Source organism: Salmo salar, chromosome 29, assembly GCF_965601325.2.
Source record: "Salmo salar chromosome 29, fSalSal1, whole genome shotgun sequence".
Taxonomy (NCBI): Eukaryota; Metazoa; Chordata; class Actinopteri; order Salmoniformes; family Salmonidae; genus Salmo; species Salmo salar.
In genome coordinates this window covers 23,267,281-23,287,609 of record NC_138319.1, presented here as the reverse complement: position 1 = coordinate 23,287,609, position 20,329 = coordinate 23,267,281, and the positions used below count along the sequence as shown (strand labels likewise).

At 41.5% G+C, this 20,329-nt stretch overlaps 2 protein-coding genes across 5 annotated transcripts; one reads left to right on the top strand and one right to left on the bottom strand.

Moving 5' to 3' along the window:
- Positions 1-443: 443 nt before the first annotated feature.
- LOC106590377 (NEDD8 ultimate buster 1) lies at positions 444-9,127 on the top strand. Of its 4 annotated transcripts, XM_014181349.3 has the most exons (16): positions 445-659; positions 849-974; positions 1,171-1,288; positions 1,448-1,606; positions 1,684-1,748; positions 1,896-1,960; positions 2,041-2,208; positions 2,415-2,503; positions 2,698-2,804; positions 4,218-4,404; positions 4,549-4,656; positions 5,305-5,457; positions 7,167-7,313; positions 7,527-7,595; positions 7,702-7,876; positions 8,077-9,127. In XM_014181349.3, the coding sequence occupies exons 2-16, from the start codon at positions 955-957 to the stop codon at positions 8,253-8,255; spliced, it is 1,809 nt and encodes a 602-aa protein (XP_014036824.1). In that variant the 5' UTR covers positions 445-659; positions 849-954; the 3' UTR covers positions 8,256-9,127. The 4 variants fall into 4 exon arrangements, with proteins under 4 accessions (XP_014036825.1, XP_014036824.1, XP_045566769.1 ...); XM_014181350.3 differs by having other exon boundaries at positions 444-974; positions 4,549-4,617; XM_045710813.2 differs by having other exon boundaries at positions 448-974.
- Positions 9,128-13,391: 4,264 nt separating this feature from the next.
- crygn2 (crystallin, gamma N2) lies at positions 13,392-16,323 on the bottom strand. Its single transcript, XM_014181351.3, has 4 exons — positions 16,219-16,323; positions 14,551-14,799; positions 14,102-14,247; positions 13,392-13,632 (listed from the first exon to the last, which is right to left on the bottom strand). The coding sequence occupies exons 1-4, from the start codon at positions 16,237-16,239 to the stop codon at positions 13,497-13,499; spliced, it is 552 nt and encodes a 183-aa protein (XP_014036826.1). The 5' UTR covers positions 16,240-16,323; the 3' UTR covers positions 13,392-13,496.
- Between the last annotated feature and the right edge of the window lie 4,006 nt (positions 16,324-20,329).

The window sequence follows — 20,329 nt, the reverse complement described above, 5'->3', positions numbered from 1 at the left end:
GATGGATAAATGACCCAGTACCTCTGCAAAAAAACGGGGAAGACATATGTGGGGAAAAACATGCAGACGACAACAAAAAGCGCAACCAGGTAATGGTTTTGATTTGTGTATTATTATTATTATTATTATTATTATTATATTATTTTTTTTTACACCAACCTACCCGGTTTAATATCCAAGCAGAAAACAAAACAGCACCATATGATGGAGTAACTCCAAAATTAAATGTCTCAACGTGGTGGAAGCCCACCACAATACTCCTACATTCTGCAGGGGAAAGAACAAGAAACATATCATGTAGGGTAATTAACAGAACGGCATGTTAAAGCAATTCACAACACACACAGAACAAGCCAGTCGGCAAGTTGTGTAAGGAAGATACAGTTTGTGGCAGTAAGAGCCACCAATATATTAATGGATACACACGGCGTCGTAGTGTAACGCTGACGAAACACAAGCACTACAAACCAGGGGCGGAAGATACAGATCAACAGCGCGCAGCGTATGGAGTTCTCAAGAGGGGCTATGTGGCCAGCTGCAAACAGCCTGTGAATATACTTCCACGCAAGATATTACACTTACCAGTGACTTACCAAGCGAACTTCAGAAAGTTTGTACCTCAATCCATACGGACGTCCGCCGAGAAAATGAAAGAGAAGGTTTGTTGCGGCCATGGGGTCTATATATAGGGGCGGACAACAGCCGTGTACTGACACAGGTGTACACCGGAGTAAATCTGTCAATTCTCACCTCGAATGTATTTCTCCGCCGAGGAGTGATACCAATATATTGGAGCGATCCAATATAGTGAAACGTAACCACTTTCCAGAAGTTCTCTGTGTTTTTAGAGCGAAGACAAATTGACCCAGGTGACTTATCCTAGTGTGGAAGTGAAAGAGAAGATAAACAACATTCTCGGTTCAGAAATGTTTCTATCAGAACAATACGGCGACAATGTTAACAACACTTCAAACGTGAGTCATTAATTTGTTATATCTTGAAAAAAAACGAAAACAACAATGACTGTAACTAGATAGTCGTTGGTGTAGTCTTCTGCGACTGCGTAACTAGCGCAACGAAATTTTGGCTTTACTCATTCTGTGGAATTCCCCTTTTGTTTGCTGGCTGTTCACTTTCACTTTTCCTTACATCTTTTTCCACCGTTTCGAGAATGGCGGAGCTACATATTCAGGCAAAGCTGGTAAATCTTTTAAATCAAGATAATATTCAGCTCAGGAATCCACCTTACACAACAGAGGACAGCGAGGCAGGACAGCAATCACTTCAGGTAAAGTTAGCTTGCTAGGTGACCAACAGTTATAGCCATTCAAAATGTATTGATGTTCATTGAGCTCGTTGGTCTGTAACCTGACTATGAGTCACCATTGTGAGAGAGGGATAATTTGTTACTCTGTCTGTTGTCTGTGTGTCACTGTTGTCATTGCAGGAGCTTGCAGTGAACTATGCCCCCATTGTGTGCATCTCTGTGTCTGAAGTGGCCAGTGCCTTGGAGAGCCTACGATCCCAGGCAGTAAAGAGTGGAATGGGGAACAAGACCTACAGAGAGACATGTGTGGAACTCTTTCTGCCTAAAGACTTGAAAAAGGTTTGTGGGTGGGTTTGTTTGTCCTGACACAGCCTACAGAAAATAAAGTAATTCCACATTTTTACCCATTACTTTAGTATACCAAGAAGAATTACTATTTGGAGACAAAACTGGATGTCCTTGCTCAAGATATCATGGATAGGTAAGTGAAAACGGCCAATGCAATGTCAGTCTTTTATAATGTGATCTGTGAGTGAAGTGAAGATGCACTGTCACTACAATCTCAGATTATTATGTCTACCAAAGTCACAAATTGATAAGGTGCTACTTTCTTTCTACTTTTGTATAGGATTACTGAACAATATGGACTTAAATACATCCAGTTAATTTTTAAAGGGAAGACACTGACTCCTGGTACGTTTTCATTTAGTTGCCACAACGCTCATCAATGTTTCGTCATTTCAACTTTGCATTGAAATGGTTTCTCTTTACAGAGAAGCGTCTGGATGAACAGAATGTGAAGAACAAAAGTAAGATGATGGTTCTGCGGGTGAGCGTGCCAGAGAGGAAGAAACAGATGTTGGCGGTGGAGGAGGAGAAGAAAACGCAGGACCAGAGTGTCCAGAGAACCCAGAAGGGCTTCCAGATCCTATCAGAGAGAGGTTAGTTAGACCCTCACTGCTTTTAAACACAATAACAATGTTATCACAATGCTACAGGAATATTATTTTATGGACGTTCTGTGACTTGGTTGTCATTTTAGGCTTCCAGATCCTTTCAGTTAGACCCTCGTACTGCGTTTAACCCCAATCACAACTCTAGAGGAGTGTTATTTTATGGTTCTTCTGTGGTTTGGCTGTCATTTTAGATGGCACCAATGACCCAGCCACGACTCCATTCCTAGAGATTGCTGATCAGAAGGGGAACCCTCTGAAAATACCTCACAGTGAGAAAAAGGTAGTCTAGACAAAGGACTAATGAACATATTACAAATATTATATTCATAACTGTCATGGTAAGCAGTATGAGTGGGTGGCAAGCTCACACAACTTATGGTTTGAATGGTATCTATGGTTTTAGCCATGCCATGTGTCCTGTGTGAATTTAAACTCCACTGACTATTTTTAATGCTGTGTGATTGTTGTCCTAAGGCTCTGATTTTAGCCATGGGGTTCCATGAGAAAGGCCGTGCTCTGATGAAGAGGAAACAGTATGAAGCTGCTCTGGGCCACCTGGTGCAAGCTGACGACCAGTTTGTGTAAAACAATTTTTTCCTCTTAATCACATAAATAATTTGTTGAAACAGATCAAAACACCCAGTCCATTTATGATTCAAAGATGATTGTATGATTGGCATGTTAGATCATTGTATTGTTGTATGATTATTTGATTGCATTTTGAATGTACAGTACTCTATGTTAAGAATTAGGCAATATAGGGAAAAAAATATTTTGGGGGGATTTTATTTATTTATTATCCAAGCATTTCGCTACACCTGCAATAACATCTGCTAAATATGTGTATGCGACCAATACGATTTGATCTGAAATACTACTACTAGTGTGATGGTTGTAGCCATTAATTGTCCCATTAACAATCACCTATATTAGCAAACTTATTTCATTTCTCTAGTATAGGCTACTTATCATAATGATCAATATCATAAAAATGCCTGTGATAAGTGGTCTGTGTCGATCATTTTCCATTTATTGTCCCAGCTCTACTCAACGTTCCACCACGAAATCACCTTGCATCTCAAATAACAACTCACTTATGTGATCAAGATTAGTGATTCTGTGCCTCACATTGCTCAGTCTGATCCCGTGTAATCATGGAAATCCAGAACTTAAGTCTTGCGTAATAGCTCCATAGAGTTCTGGGGGGAGATGTGTTAGAAAATATACTAGAATGAGGACCGGTACCGCTACGGTACCATGTACACTCCTCTGTATGTATTTGGACAGCGAAGCAAAAATACAAACATTTGTTTTTAAACTCCAGCGTTTTGGATTTGAAATCAAATGTTTCATCTGTGGCGACAGTACAGAATGTAACCTTTTTATTTGAGGGTATTTTCAAACATATCTGTTTTACCTTTGAGAAAAGAAAGCAAGTAAAGTTGTAAAAAGTTGAGTATTTGGTCCCAGATTCCTAGCACGCAATGACCACATCAAGCTTGTGACGCTACACACTCATTGGATGCATTTGCAGCTTCAAAATACACTTCTTATTGGGCAAAACATAATCCGAAACACAACCAAAACAAGCTGTAAATGCATCCAACAAGTTTGTAAAGTCATACGCTTGAAGCAGTCATTGCGTGCAAGGAATATGGGACCAAATACTAATATTTTGACTACTTTAATAGACTATTAGTGATTTTGTCCAAATACCTATGACATCTTCAAATGGGGGAACTAGATATAGAAAGTGCTTTAATTTTTAAACGGTAAAACAGATATGTATGAAAATACCCTAAAATAAAAGGTGACATTATGTTCTGTCGCCTCAGATGAAACATTTGATCTCGAATCCAAAATGCTGGAGTATAGGGCCAACATTTTTAGCTTCGCTGTCCAAACACTCCCCTCTGTATGTATATGTTACGTGCTCCTGTCCACGAGGAATTAGATCCCGTCAAACACATTGATTATCTTTTGTGTCTCTACAGTAAGTGTGACTCCAAGCTCTTGAACACAGTGGACAACTATGCAGTACTGCAGCTGGACATTGTGTGGTGCTACCGAGCCTTGGAGGCCCTGTCCTACCTGGATGACGGCAAGCGGAGGCTGCAGATGGCCGAGGACTGCTTCCACAATTGCTACGGAGACCAGCAGCAGAGGCTCATGAAGATCAAGGTGGTCTATGGCACTGGTCTATGGCACTGGTCTATGGCTCCGTTCACAAACAACCTTTAGCTCCGACGCACTAGGCACTAATGTAGATCTGAATTTCACAATCGTTTGAATATACTTAATTGAATGAATTGATTTTGTTTTTAGGGAAACGCCAGAGGAGAGGAGGTGCTGTTCCTCAGGCTGTACCTCCTGCAGAGCATACTGGCGCACATGGTTGGTAAAGAGCGCCAGGCCACACAGAAGCTTAAGCAGGTGTAGTACATCATTATAGCCCTGTTTCCAGATCCTCTTGTCTCCAGACATTAATAACATTTCTGTAAGCAGGGAGGCACCTCACTGTAATAGATTGCTGATTCTACCTTTAACCCCTGCTGTGTTCTAGGTGGAGGATCTGTATGGACTTCTGTGTAAAGATGTAATATTAGTGATTTTACCTTTAACCCCTGCTGTGTTCTAGGTGGAGGATCTGTATGGACTTCTGTGTAAAGATGTAATATTAGTGATTCTACCTTTAACCCCTGCTGTGTTCTAGGTGGAGGATCTGTATGGACTTCTGTGTAAAGATGTAATATTAGTGATTTTACCTTTAACCCCTGCTGTGTTCTAGGTGGAGGATCTGTATGGACTTCTGTGTAAAGATGTAATATTAGTGATTCTACCTTTAACCCCTGCTGTGTTCTAGGTGGAGGATCTGTATGGACTTCTGTGTAAAGATGTAATATTAGTGATTCTACCTTTAACCCCTGCTGTGTTCTAGGTGGTGGATCTGTATGGACGTCTGTATAATGATGTAATATTACTGATTCTACCTTTAACCCCTGCTGTGTTCTAGGTGGAGGATCTGTATGGACGCCTGTGTAATATTACTGATTCTACCTTTTAACCCCTGCTGTGTTCTAGGCTGAGGATCTCTATGGGCGTCTGTGTCTGGACCCAGGGGATATAAAAGAGCTGAAGGATCTGGGGTTCTCTGAGCAGGAAGCCCGTCTGGGTCTGAGGGCCTGCCATGGCAACGTAGCCGAGGCCGCGCTGCACATCACCCATAGGAGACAGGTGTGTCCCCATAGCAATAGAACGACACAATGTTTACTTGAATGGGGATGTCCTATATTTCTATGAGTAAGTCCCATAATGGAAAAAAGGTGTCAAGTCACTTGATATAGGTGCTATATCGTTACCCTAGGATAGGGGGCGCCACAGCGCATTTTGGAAAAAATTCGTGCCCATTTTCAACGGCCTACTAATCAGACTCAGAAGCTAGGATATGCATATAATTAATACCTGTGGATAGAAAACACCCTAAAGTTTCTAAAACTGTTTGAATGGTGTCTGTGAGTATAACAGAACTCATATGGCAGTCAAAACCCCGAGACCGATTGAACCAGGAAGTGGAATTCTGAATTGTGGACTCAACTTCACGTCGTCGCCTATAATTCACACCATGAGATATCGTTTATTGAGCACTTCCTATTGCTTCCACAAGATGTCGCCAGTCTTTACAAAGTGTTTTGATCCTTCCACTGTCGAAACTCAGTGAATGAGACGCGTTGGAAATTGGTCACAGCGGGAGGGCCATCACCATTATGACGCCGGCGGCCCTGTCTACCCCCACCTTTGGAAACGTTTTGAAACACATTGAAATCGTCCCCCTCGAATCTTATTGGCTCTCTTGTTGAAACAGGCTCTGAAGATTTATGTTATACAACGTTTGACATGTTTGAACGAACCTAAATGTGAAAAAAAAGTACTATTTCAAAACCACTGTGGCGCGCAAGGCAGATTAGTTGGATATGCCCTTCGGACGCACTAACATCAGCAAGCTAATTGAACATAAAGGATGGACTTTTTCGACCGAAAATACATCTGTTGTGGACCTGGGATTCCTGGAAGTGCTTTCTGATGAAGACAACTAAAGGTAAGGGATTATTGACAATATTATACAACATTAGATGTGAAATGCGATTGTTCCAAGATGGCGCCGAGCTGTATTTAATTGCTCATTTTCTGAGTATCGCATCCCCTTTTATCGCTAAGTGTGATTACCCAGTAAAGTTATTTTTAAATCTGGTATGACAGGTGCTTTCAAGAGATATTCATCTATAAATCTTAGAATGACAATATTACATTTTAAAAATGTTTTCGAATAGTAATTCAGTAAAATGTAGCACTGTTTCCCTGGATGCATTTGACGGGAAAATAGTTAGTCAACGTCAGACGCCGACGTAAAATGCTGTTTTCATATATAAATATGAACTTTATTGAACAAAAGAATGCATGCATTGTGTAACATGATGTCCTAGGTGTGTCATCTGATGAAGTTTGTAAAAGGTTAGTGCTGCATTTAGCTGTTTTTTGGTTATTTGTGATGCATGTGTTTGGTCGGAAAATGGCTATGTTGCTGCATTTTACGATGGACTCCTCTAACATAATCTAATGATTTGCTTTTCCTGTTAAACCTTTTTGAAATCGGACGACGTGGGTCGATTCAGGAGAGGTGTATCTATAAAACGAAAAAAAATGTTTTTTTTTTGTTTTTTTTTCAAATTATTAAATTTTGTTATGCTAATGGCGATATGATTTTTCGCTGGATTTTGATCCCGCTGACGGGATGAGACGCTGAAGAGGTTTTAAGTTATCAGAGCTGTTTTAGTCATAGAAATATAATTACTAAAACAAACATTCCCATTCAAGTCAGTGTCCCATGATGGTTGGACCGGTGGCCATATTGAGTGTAATTCTATGGTTTTGTCTGTCCCTGTCAGGAGAGGGAGGAGATGAAACAGAAGGAGCGTGAGAAGAGGAGGATGTGTGTGGAGGGCCTGGCTACCCTCAGAGAGCTGGGTTACTCCAAGAAAGACGCTGCCTGGGCCCTCCTTCAGACAGACGGAGACATGGACGGAGCCTACAGGGTGAGAGACTGTCGTCGCCACTGCAAAAACAAAACATTGTTTTTCAATACGCCATGAAGGAGGATATGCCAACCATCAAAACATGTTACCATAACCAGAACCATGAAGCAACGTTACATTAGCTAGCAGAAGAGTGTAGGAGCTAGCTAGCATACTTTGCTAATATGTGTTTTTTTCCCCTCCACTTTATCCTTGTTTGCTTGTTTCCTCTAGATGCTTCTAGATTCTGCTGTTAGAACCAACAACACAGAGCTCCCCATAAATCAATCAAAGGTTGAGCAGGTAACAAGCCTCTACCTCTTTCTCTCTCTAGTCCCTATGTCTATGTAAAAAGTCTGCTTATCACAGTGGTGTATGTAGATAGTGCCTAATCCCTTCCTCGCCATAGCTGACATACCCGGGTTTTGAGCCGGAGGTGGCCCTGAGGCTGACGGGGGAAAACATTCAGGTGGCCAACCAGGTGGTCCTGCCCCCAGAACTGCTGTCCCCCTTTCCCGCCTCCTCACTGTCCGAGGAGCCCAGCACCACCTCCGAGTCCGCATGTAGGACTCGTATGCACGCACGTATGTACACAGAGAAGCATATAGGCAAGCAGATGGACAGACGGATGCACATGCATATTACTCTGTTAATACAATTTAAGATGTGTATGTGAGAAAGAGGTATTCGGTGTCTATATGCTGCTGATACTTAAGGCTCCAGGATGCCTTTTATACCCAAATCCAAGGAGAGCCCTAATTGAACATGACACTGTTGTCAATAGTGTTTCCAGGCTCTGGGAGCCAAGGGGAGGCCCCTATGGACGTCGACCTGGTGAATGAGGTGCTGAAGGACATCCCTCTACACGAAGAGGACTACCTGGACCTGACCCTGGAGGAGGAGAGCGAGGTCATAGACAAGATGAAGTCCTACCTCTACAAGAACTCTGCCTCCTCCAGCTAAAGTACTGTCCAGCCATTTTGAAAGCACTTCCACCACCTATTCCACGGTGTTTGATTTTAGTCTTTTTAGGCCCCAAATTAGGTTCGTTTTTCTCTCCTCCACAAGCAATATATTGAAAATTATATCTTCTGTTTTTGTACTAAAGTGTTATTAATTGAGTTTAATAACATAAACATTTGTAGCTGGTTGACTATAATATGTGAAGATGTAAACTGACCAGGATTAAAGAAAATAAATTTAAGCAAATTAAGATTTTGTAGATAAACATTGTTATTGCTCTATGCTTAATAGCTACAGAGGACACAAGTTTGATTATTTTGAAGGTTCATGTTTGAGATTTCAACACAGAATTTAGAATGTGAGGCTCTGAGGCTTATAATTGTATGGTAAAGGGATTTTTGGTTGCTTGTGTAAAAGATGGTTCAATTTTTCTTCATCGCAAATACTTTTGAAAACAAATGGAGATTACAACATTGAAAAGTACAAACTGAAAAAAAACAAAGGCAAGGTTTATGTTTGAGATCCCTTTTTGACGGAATTTGATTAAGTTACAATTATGTTTTTGATGTAATGTTTTTTATGGAGTTTGATTGCCAATATGACAATACATGACTGCACTTAGCCTATTAAAAACTAAATTACACATCTGTTAACATATATATAAATCCAGTGAGCTTTTCTTGCAATTTATAGACTGACATTTGAGATTTAGATATGATTATTTATCACTAGGTAGTGTGGAGGTAGTGAACTATTTTTTTTTTTAAAGTAACTTTAGTTAAGTAAACAACGCTGAACAAAAATATAAAACTCAACATGTCAATTGTTGTTCCCATGTTTCATGAGCTGAAATAAAACATCCCAGAAATGTTCCATAAGCTCAAAAAGCTTATTTCTCTCAAATGTTGTGCATACATTTGTTTACGTCCCTGTTAGTGAGCATTTCTCCTTTGCCAAGATAATCCATCCACCTGACAGGTGTGGCATATTGTGCTGGGGACCATAAATGGCCACTCTAAAATATACAGTTTTGTCACAAAACACAATGCCACAGATGTCTCAAAGTGTGCAATTGGCATGCTGACTGCAGGAATGTCTACCAGTTGTAGACAGATTAATGAATGTTAATTTCTCTACCATAAGCCACTTCCAACATCATTTTAGAGAATTTGTCAGTACATCCACGCATAACCGTGCCAACCCAGGACCTCTACATCCGGCTGCTTCATCTGGGGGATCATCTGAGACCAACCGCCCGGACAGCTGCTGAAACTTTTTGCACAAACTGTCAGAAAGCTCATCATCCTCACCAGGGTCTTGACCTGCCTGCAGTTCGCCATCGTAACTGACTTCAGTGGGCAAATGCTCACTTTCGATGGCCACTGGCACTCTGGAGAAGTGTGCTCTTCAAGGATTAATCCCGGTTTCAACTTTACCGGGCAGATGGCAGACAGCATGCATGGCGTCGTGTGTGAGCAGTTGCTGATGTGAACAGTGCCCCATGGTGGTGGGGGGGTTATGGTATGGCCAGGCATAAGCAATGAACAACGAACACATTTGCATTTTACCATGACGCTATCCTGAGGCCCATTGTTGTGCCATTCATCCGGCACCATCACCTCATGTTTCAGCATGATAATGCACAGCACCATGTCACAAGGATCTGTACACAATTTCTGGAAGCTAAAAATGTCCCAGTTCTTCCATGGCCTGCACCAGACATGTCACCCATTGAGCCTGTTTGGGATGCTCTGGATAGACATGCACAACACACTTAGATAATACATTTGATGATACAGTGGTAACAATACATGGTTATAACATCTACAGAAAAGACAGAAATGCCAAAGGGGTAGGTGTTTCCATTTTAAATTCAGAACCACATTCCTGTAAAGCTTAGAGAGGATCTTGTGTTGAATACTGTTGAAGTAATATGGCTACATGTTCATCTGCCTCACCTAAAGCCCATTCTGGTGGGATCCTGCTGTAGATCACCAAGTGCTAACAGTCAGTATCTGGATAACGTGTGAAATGCTTGATAATGTATGTGATATCAACAGAGGTATATTTTCATTGTGATTTAAATATTGACTGGCTTTCATCAAGCTGCCCATTCAAGAAAAAGCGTAACTGTTAACCTGAACCCGGTTGCAGGCACTGGTATCAGTCAACCTCCCAGGGTAGTTACAAACATCACAGGAATGAAATCCTCAACACGTATTGATCACATCTTTACTAATGCTGCAGAAATTTGCTTTAAAGCAGTATCCAAATCCATCGGATGTAGTGATCACAATATAGTAGCCATGTCTAGGAAAACCAAAGATACAAAGGCTGGGCCTAATATAGTGTATAAGAGTTTTGTGATTCCTATGTTGTTGATGTGTAAAGAATATTTGTTGGTCTGTGGTTGTGTCTAATGAGGAGCGACCAGACGCTGCACTACACATTTATGAAATTGCTTATTCCAATTACTAATAAGCATGCACCCATTAAAAAATTACTGTAAAAGCTGTTACATCCCTGCAGATTGATGAGGAATTGAAAAATTGTGTGTTTGAGAGGAATGAGGCAAATGAACGGCAAATAAGTCTGGCTGCACAACCGATTGGCAAGCGTCCTGCAAATTGAGAAATCATGTGACTAAACTGAATAAAAAGAAGAATCTACACTATGAAACAAAGATATATGACAGGGTCTGACAACTTGGATGCACAATTACTGAGGATAATAGTGGACAATATTGCCACTCCTATTTGCCATATCTTCAATCTAAGGCTACTGGAAAGTGTGTGTACTCAGGCCTGGAGGGAAGCAAAAGTAATTCTGCTTCCCAAGAATAGTAAAGCCCCCATTACTGGCTCAAATAACCGACCAATCAGCCTGTTACCAACCCTTAGTAAACTTTTGGAAAAAATTGTGTTTGACCAGAGACAATGCTATTTTACTGTCAACAAATTGACAACAGACTCAGCATGCTTATAGGGAAGGACATTCAAGAAGCACGGCACATACACAAATGACTGATGATTGGCTGTGAGAAATTGATCATAAAAAGATTGTGGGTGCTGTTTTGTTAGACTTCCGTGCGGCTTTTGACATTATCGATCATAGTCTGCTGATGGAAAAACGTATGTGTTATGGCTTTACACTGCCTGCTATATTGTGGATAAAGAGTTACATGTCTATCAGAACACAGAGGGTGTTCTTTAATGGAAGCCTCCAACATAATCCAGGTAGAATCAGGAATTCCCCAGGGCAGCTGTCTAGGCCCCTTACTTTTTACTAATGACATGCCACTGGCCTTGAGTAAGCCAGTGTGTCTATGTATGCGGATGACTCAACACTATACACGTCAGCTACTGCAGCTAGTGAAATCAGTGCAACACGTAACAAAGAGCTGCAGTTAGTTTCAGAATGGGTGGTAAGGAATAATATTTCAAAAACTAAAAGCATTGTATTTGGGAGAAATCATTCACTAAACCCTAAACCTCAACTAAATCTTGTAATAAATAATGTGGAAATTTATCAAGTTGAGGTGACTTAACTGTTTGGAGTAACACTGGATTGTAAACTGTCATGCTCAAAACATGTTGATGCAACAGTAGCTAAGATGGGGAGAAATCCTTTTAACAACACTATCAACAAGGCAGGTCCTATAGGCTCTAGTTTTGTTGCACCTGGACTACTGTTCAGTCGTGTGGTCAGGTGCCACAAAGAGAGACCTCAGAAAATTACAATTGGCTCAGAACAGGGCTGCACGGCTGGCCCTTAAATGTACGTGGGGAGCTAACAATAATAGTATGCATGTAAATCTCTCATGGCTCAAAGTAGAGAAAAGTGACTTCATCACTACTTGTTTTTGTAAGAAGTGTTGACATACTGAATGCACCGAGGTGTCTGTTTTAAACTACTAGCACACAGCTCGGACACCCATGCATACCCCACAAGACATGCCACCAGAGGTCTCTTCACAATCCCCAAGTCAAGAACAGACTATGGGAGGTGCACAGTACTACATAGAGCCATGACTACATGGAACTCTATACCACATTAGCTAACTGATACAAGCAGTAGAATCAGATTTAAAAAATGGATACAAATACACCTTATGGAACAGCGGGGACTGTGAAGACACACACACAGGCACAGACACACATACACATGACAAGACACACTACACACGTACACATCAAGTTGATAGTGGAGTAGTGGCCTGAGGGAACACTACATTTATTGGGTAAAATGTTAGGAAATGTAATGTCATGTAATATTTTAAATTGTATATAACTGCCTTAATGCTGCGGGACCCCAGGAAGAGTAGCCACTGCCTTGGCAGGAAGTAATGGGGATCCTAATAAATACAAATACAAACAGGACAGTGTGTTCCAGTTCCCACCAAAATCCAGCAACTTCGCAAAGCCATTGAAGAGGAGTGGGACAACATTCCACAAGCCACAATCAACAGTCTGATCCACTCCTTGCGAAGGAGATGTGTTGCTCTGCATGAGGCAAATGGTGGTCACACCAGATACTGACTGGTTTTCTGATCCACGCCCCTACCTTTTTTTAAAGGTATGTGTAACCAACAGCTGCATATCTGTATTTCCAGTCATGTGAAATCATTAGGGCCTAATGAATTTATTTCAATTGACTGATTTCCTTATATAAACTGTAACTCAGTAAACATTTTGAAATTGTTGCATGTTGCGTTTATGTTTTTGTTCAGTGTATATTTGTCTTAAGAGCAACTTTAGTCTAGCTTAACTTCTTCCAGTGTGAAGTAATTGGTTGCTTGATAAACTATATTTTCAGAATTGCTTCAGCAACATTGGTGATTGTTAGTATTTCTTTCCCTGCCTGTGCTCTATACAATCTCATTGGTTCTATATATATATAACCTTTTTTGGTCACTTTACCCCAGTCACGTTTTACTCTTACCCCCTCATGTGCAATCAATCATTAGGTCTATGTTCTTAACGAATCTTGACAAGCACCCCCCTGTGGATAGGTGGGGTACCCCCAGGGGTACTAGTACCCCAGGTTGAAAACCACTGCTCTGTATAGACCCTCATACACTTCATAGTAACTCACAGAAGCAGAACACGCCAAGTCTTTGATAAAAATAAATGTGTGTGATTTTTTTGGGGTGTCTTTTTTATTGAACATTTCTAGAGCGGTAGTGGTAAAAGTCACAGTCCATGCCAGGGTCGAGGTCTGGGTTAGGATAGGAGAAGAGGTTTAGAAGTAGTTGACCACCCTACGGATGGACTGGATGTTGGGGTTCTGGGCCTGCCACTCGTTGTGACTGCAGTAGTCTCCTCTCTCCACGATGTACATGCGGCCGCGGAAGTTAGGCTCCTCATACATCACCCAGCTACAGAAGGAAACACACACGGGTTAGAAATGGTCACACACCTGCTCACTTCCCACATTTAGAGCAGATGGAATAACAGTAATGAAGAAACATCTAACATCAAGTTGTAAAATCCTGAACTTCCCCTTTAATATTCAACTCCCTCCTGGAAAACAACTGTTGGGACCACAGGTGTGAATAGTGGTGTTAAAGTTATTTAGAAATTCAGCAGTGTCTATGATTTACCAGCTAGATCATTAGCATGTGTTCCAATTATGCGCCAACTTAATTAACACCATAACATATGCTAAAAGGTTGGATGTCTTGGCTCAACAAAAATAGATCCAAAAGTTGAATCACTATGAATTTATCTCTGCGTTTTGCCAATTGCTGTGTGTGTCTGTTTTTGTGCGCCCCTGCATGTGTGTGTTTGTCAGTGCGTGTGTGTGTGATTGCAGTCTGAAACTTAGGCTAGAGGTGTACTACTTACGCTCCGTCTCCATAGACCTTGATGGAGTTGATGCAGTTCTTGCTGAGGCCACGGCTCTGCAGGAAGGGGCAGTCGTCACAGATCTCCACACACTGGCCGGAGAAGTTACAGGCCTCGAACAGCTCCATTCTGTAGTGCTCACCGTGCTGCAGGACACAGGAGAGGATTGGAGTTAACACAAGTTTTTCAAGTCAAATATAGGAATACTGTTATAATGGAGAAGATGAGAGACAAGAAGAGAGGAGATTAAATTTGAGGTACGTTTACAAATTGACAACACTACACCCAAACTGTGCTTTAGTCATTCACCCAACTTATTGATCTAAAGTATCTTTGAGTTAAAGCAGAAAATGTCTCTATAACTTCAACCTCTCCTCATCCTCACTAGCTATCCTCTTAACCCCTAACCCTTATCCTTTCGATTCTTAACCCTTAGCCCCATCTCTCACCATCTTGATGGGCTTACAGGAGCCCATGTGGTCGTTGTGGCTGTTCCAACGCTGGAACTCTGGGTATTCGCCGTGCTCCAGGATGTACTGCTGTCCCTTGAAGTCGGGGTGGTCGAAGCAGCAGAAGGCACCGCTCTCCACACGGATGGAGTTGACGCGGTTCATGAAGCCACGGTCCTGGAAGTTATCGCAGTCGCCCCTGACCTCCAGCTGTCTGCCAGTGAAGCATTTTCCCTCGTAGAAGGTGATCTGTGATGGGTGGGTGGGTGGAGAGATGGAGGTTAACACCATAATTCATTAGTTAGGGTGGGGAGTTGGAGGTAGGACAGTGTGGTATCCAACAGACCTGGGTTCAGATACTATTTGTCATCATTATAGATTCAGTGGGTTTGATTGAGCTTGCCTGTTGCAATGTAACCAATATAAATGTTGCAAAAGTGCAAACCCCACCCACCTGGCACTCCAGGCAGGTTAAAGCAAATGCTTAAAGTGTTTGAAAGATTTTAAATAATATTTGAACCTAAGTCCTGGTGGGATACAAACTCAATTACTCAATATAACTTTATTGCATCCAGTTCATGACTCAAAATGTAGTGAAATGGTCCAGAGCAAAGAGTTTTGGATCCCAGGCTAGAGGCTGGACGGACGGGTGGATACTTTGTCACTGGAGTGTAGGTGTGGATTTGTATGTGTTGGCATGGTGTAGTCAGTTCAGTATATAAATACATTTTGTCATGCAGCCTTGTGTCCATAGCACAGGAGTCTGGTGACACCTTAATTGGGGAGGATGGGTTCATGGTAATGACTGCAGCGGAATTAGTGGAATGGTATCAAATACATCAAACACATGGTTTCCATGTGTTTGATGCCATTTCATTTGCTCCGTTCCAGTCATTATTATGAGCCGTCCTCCCGTTAGCAGCCTCCACTGATCTGTATAGTATATATGCTGAAGCCAACTATGGATGAATAGAAGACTAGAATAGAAGATTAGAGTTGCCTTGCAGTTGGCTAGAAGTATGGATACAAGACTATGTTATGTCTACTCCTACTGGCCAGCCACCAACTAATTATCCCTACCTGCCATTGATAGTTTATTAAAAATAAAAGAAATGAATACAATTTTCCTAGACCTTGCTTGCTCTTTTAGATATATCTATAACACAAGATTGACGGTAGAACTAGAAGCAGAATCAGAATGCATTCAAAACTTTCTCCAAATATTCACGATACAATATGACATTCATTCACTTTCAACTCCCGTAACAGATTTAACTGTATTTCTCCCAGCAAGACAAACTGAGTAATTGCTCTGATTAGAATAATCTCTAAATCTAAAAATGTTCACCAGGGATTGCCTCCATATTTTATTGACAGTGTTGAATTGAAAAACAAACAAACACCTATTTGTTGAATACCTAACCTCATGATGGTATGAGAAAAAGCACATTTTCCACTTCCAAACAAATGTTATCACACCTACACTAAATACCTGTAAAGGCATACACTCCCAAACCTATGTGTTTATTGACTGGAGTTCTCTCTAACCAGGCAGTCCCATTGAGGTCGGAAGAACTCTTTTTCAAGGGAGCCCTGTCCAGTCAGTTATGTCCCAGTGTTAGCCAACCTGATGCTGTGTGAATGCAGGTTGACCCAGATGCTGCTTACCTTTCCAGAATACTGCGACATTTTCCACTGGATACTGTCCAACCTGGCCCACAAGTAAGAAAGTGTAACAGTAAAAAAGTTGGACACCCCAATATATACGGCGGGGCGCGTGCCCGGCAGTATCGCGAGGCTTGCCGCACAAAGGACACACAATGGGGGACTTAGGGCTTTCGCTGGGTGAGCACTTTCCCCTTCAACTCTTGGCACTGCTGATTCTGGGCTTTGGCTGCAGGGGGACTGAACAGGAGACAAACAAAGGAATTTGCTTGGCCGGGGCTTTGTGCACGCCGTTTTGCACATACTATGCTTCTCTTATGCTCAAGTTGAATGGGGCCTGGCATGCCCACACAGTGAGTGAGACAGAGAGAAGTGTATGTGTGCATGTAAGAGAGAGTGTATCAGAGTATGTGTGTGTGGTGGGAGGGTGGTTACCATGGCAACCAGGTGATGGAGAAGAGCGCGTGCAGAGCTACAACAAAGGCTTGGTATTCTCTTTCCCTCTTCACACACTACTACTAGAGTGTCACAGCCATATTTAGACGACCTCCGACCTCTGAAGTACTAGAACTGGCAGTGTCATTGTATGTGAAGTGTGGGGGACATTTGAATAGATTATCAGGAAATAGAATGCCGTTTCAAATCTTTTATGCCTTTTATGATTTTTATGACTTATATGGCTGTCATGCCAATAACGCATTGGGCATATAAATCTTGTTATCAAAAAGGTGCTAAAACTGTATGTTCGTGTCAAAACTATCTCTGTACATTCAAGTGAGAAATATAGAATTATACTGACTTTTTAATGTCATAAAATAATGCTTTTCACCTTTAAAAACACCCATTGGGATATTGCAATATCCTGAAGAGCTTAAAGCCCTGTAAGATAGCAGAGAATGTAAAGAGATCTCCTGACATAAAACACACAGTGCATTATGGTATTGGATTACTACCCTTGAATCCTGAGGACTTCTATCGATCGACTACACATCCATTAGAGGATGTTAAGCCCTTTTTATTCTCTCTCTTTCTCTCTCTCTCTCTCTCTCTCTCTCTCTCTCTCCCTTCTCTCTCTCAGCGCCCCATTAATTACATGGGGAATATAATGTCTGGAATGAACATTATGATGCATTACCATGACTCTACTTTAGACTGTTGACATGTAGCTCAGGGAGAATTGGATAGGTATAACCAATAAGGTAGAATCTCCTCCTTGCCCTCTAATAAGCTAGGTTTTAAAAAGGTTGAAAGGTTATGCGTGATGACGTAGAACACATGAAAATAACTTTTGCGGATATATTCCCATGTACCAAATAAAAAATACAAGTTAAATGGGTTTCCATCGCATTTTCAACTCTACTGATGGTTTGGTCACAAAAAATGTTGCATTATATAGCGAATGTGCCTCCTTTGGTCATGGCACATGCTCTCTAGCCAACAGCTCAGTGTGGGTATAGCCTACATGATGAGATCATATTTTTATTTGTCAAACTGCAGCCAAGCATCGATCGTAATGTCACCAGAATACGACTCTCGATATTTATTGGAAAGAAGCATTAAGCTCATCATCGTGTCGTGTATTGATGTGACTGATATGACGTCACCACCACCCATTGTCGTGCCATTCATCTGCCGCCATCACCTCATGTTTCAGCATGATAATGCACGATGTTGCAAGGATCTGTACACAATTCCTGGAAGCTGAAAATGTCCCAGTTCTCCCATGGCCTGCATACTCACCAGATATGTTACCCATTGAGCATGTTCGGGTTGCTCTGGATCGACATGTACGACAGCGTGTTCCAGTTCCCGCCAATTTCCAGCAACTTCGCAAAGGCATTGAAGAGGAGTTGGACAACATTCCACAGGCCACAATCAACAGCCTGATCAACTCTATGCAAAGGAGATGTGTCGCGCTGCACGAGGCAAATGGTGGTCACACCAGATACTGACTGGTTTTCTGATTCATGACTCTACTTTTTTTTAAGGGATCTGTGACCAATCCATAGATTAATTTAATTAATATATTTTAAATGGTTGCATGTCACATTTATATTTTTGTTCAGTGTAGATGAGACCACATGGGAAATGCTGAAAGCCAAGGAAATCAGGTGCCGTTCATCACAGACAAAAAGCTATATCCATACTCATCATTCGAGCCAATACCAGTGAAAAGGGTTTTCACATGCCAAATAAAGATAGGCAAGCGCAGCACACACACTGAGTTCACTGTGATAGAGTTGAAGTCGGAAGTTTACATACACTTAGGTTGGAGTCATTAAAACTCGTTTTTCAACCACTCCACAAACGTCCAACAATTGTTTACAGACAGATTATTTCAGTTATTCCACTTACTTATCACAATTCCAGTGGGTCAGAAGTTTACATACACTAAGTTGACTGTGCCTTTAAACAGCTTGGAAAATTCCAGAAAATGATGCCATGACTTTAGAAGCTTCTGATAGGCTAATCGACATCATTTGAGTCAGTTGGAGGTGTACCTGTGGATGTATTTCAAGGCCTACCTTCAAACTCAGTGCCTCTTTGCTTGACATCATGGGAAAATAAAAAGAAATCAGCCAAGACCTCAGAAAAACAATTGTAGACTTCCACAAGTCTGGTTCATCCTTGGGAGCAATTTCCAAACGCCTGAAGGTACCACGTTCATCTGTACAAACAATAGTACGCATGTATAAACACCATGGGACCATCATACCGTTCAGGAAGGAGACGCATTCTGTCTCCTAGAGATTAACGTACTTTGGTGCAAAAAGTGCAAATCAATCCCAGAACAACAGCAAAGAACCTTGTGAAGATGCTGGAGAAAACAGGTACAAAATTATCTATATCCACAGTAAAACGAGTCCTATATCGACATAACCTGAAAGACCGCTCAGCAAGGAAGACACCACTGCTCCAAAACAGCCATAAAAAAGCCAGACTACGGTGTGCAACTGCACATGGGGACAAAGATCGTACTTTTTGGAGAAATGTCTTCTGGTCTGATGAAACAAAAATAGAACTGTATTGCCTTAATTGTCACGGGTGTCGTAGGGTGTAGACCTAAACGCAGCGGGAAAATGTATACTCATCTTTTTATTGAGGACAAAGAAGGAAAACCAAAACGTATACAAAAACACAACGACGATTAACAGTCCTGTAAGGCATGAAGCTATACACGGAAACAATCTCCCACAATTCCCAAAACAAACACACTCCTAAATATAGGCAACAATAGACAGCTGCCTCCAATTGAAGGCCCCAATCCCCATTACCAAAACATAGAAATACAAACGCCTAGACAGAACATAGAAATAAACTAACATAGAACAATAACCAAAACCCTGGACTAATAAATCAAATACCCCTCTACATACACAACCACCACGAACCATATAAACCAAATACCCCCTCTACATGAACACATACACAAACACACCCTAAACCACATAAAACAAATACCCCCTGCCACGTCCTGACCAAACTATAAGAACAAATAACCCCTTTACTGGTCAGGACGTGACAATAATGACCATCGTTATGTTTGGAGGAAAAAGGGGGAGGCTTGCAAACCGAAGATCACCATCCCAACCGTGAAGCACGGGGTGGCAGCATCATGTTGTGGGGGTGCTTTGCTGCTGGAGGGACTGATGTACTTCACAAAATAGATGGCATCACGAGGAAGGGAAATTATGTGAATATATTGAAGCAACGTCTCAAGACATCAGTCAGGAAGTTAAAGCTTGGTCGCAAATGGGTCTTTCAAATGGACAATGACCCCAAGCATACTTCCAAAGTTGGGAAGATGGTATAAGGACAACAAAGTCAAGGTATTGGTGTGTTAATCACAAAGCCCTGACCTCAATCCTGTAGAAAATTTGTGGGCAGAACTGAAAAAGTGTGTGCGAGCAAGGAGGCCTACAAACCTGATTCAGTTACACCAGCTCTGTCAGGAGGAATGGGCCAAAATTCACCCAACTTATTGTGGGAAGCTTGTGGAAGGCTACCCGAAACGTTCACCCACGTTAAACAATTTAAAGGCAATGCTACCAAATACTAATTGAGTGTATGTAAACTTCTGACCCACTGGGAATGTCATGAAAGAAATAAAAGC

What these genes read in the sequence shown, in the direction of transcription:
- LOC106590377 (XM_014181349.3), top strand. Translation starts at nt 955, where the DNA reads ATGTTAACAACACTTCAAAC. An exon ending in TGCCTAAAGACTTGAAAAAG is followed by an intron (nt 1,607 to 1,683) that starts GTTTGTGGGTGG and finishes CCATTACTTTAG; the next exon opens with TATACCAAGAAGAATTACTA. An exon ending in TAGGACTCGTATGCACGCAC is followed by an intron (nt 7,877 to 8,076) that starts GTATGTACACAG and finishes TGTTGTCAATAG; the next exon opens with TGTTTCCAGGCTCTGGGAGC.
- crygn2 (XM_014181351.3), bottom strand. Translation starts at nt 16,239, where the DNA reads ATGTCGCAGTATTCTGGAAAG. An exon ending in CCTGTAAGCCCATCAAGATG is followed by an intron (nt 14,248 to 14,550) that starts GTGAGAGATGGG and finishes TGTGTCCTGCAG; the next exon opens with CACGGTGAGCACTACAGAAT. An exon ending in AAGGTCTATGGAGACGGAGC is followed by an intron (nt 13,633 to 14,101) that starts GTAAGTAGTACA and finishes TTCCTTCTGTAG; the next exon opens with CTGGGTGATGTATGAGGAGC.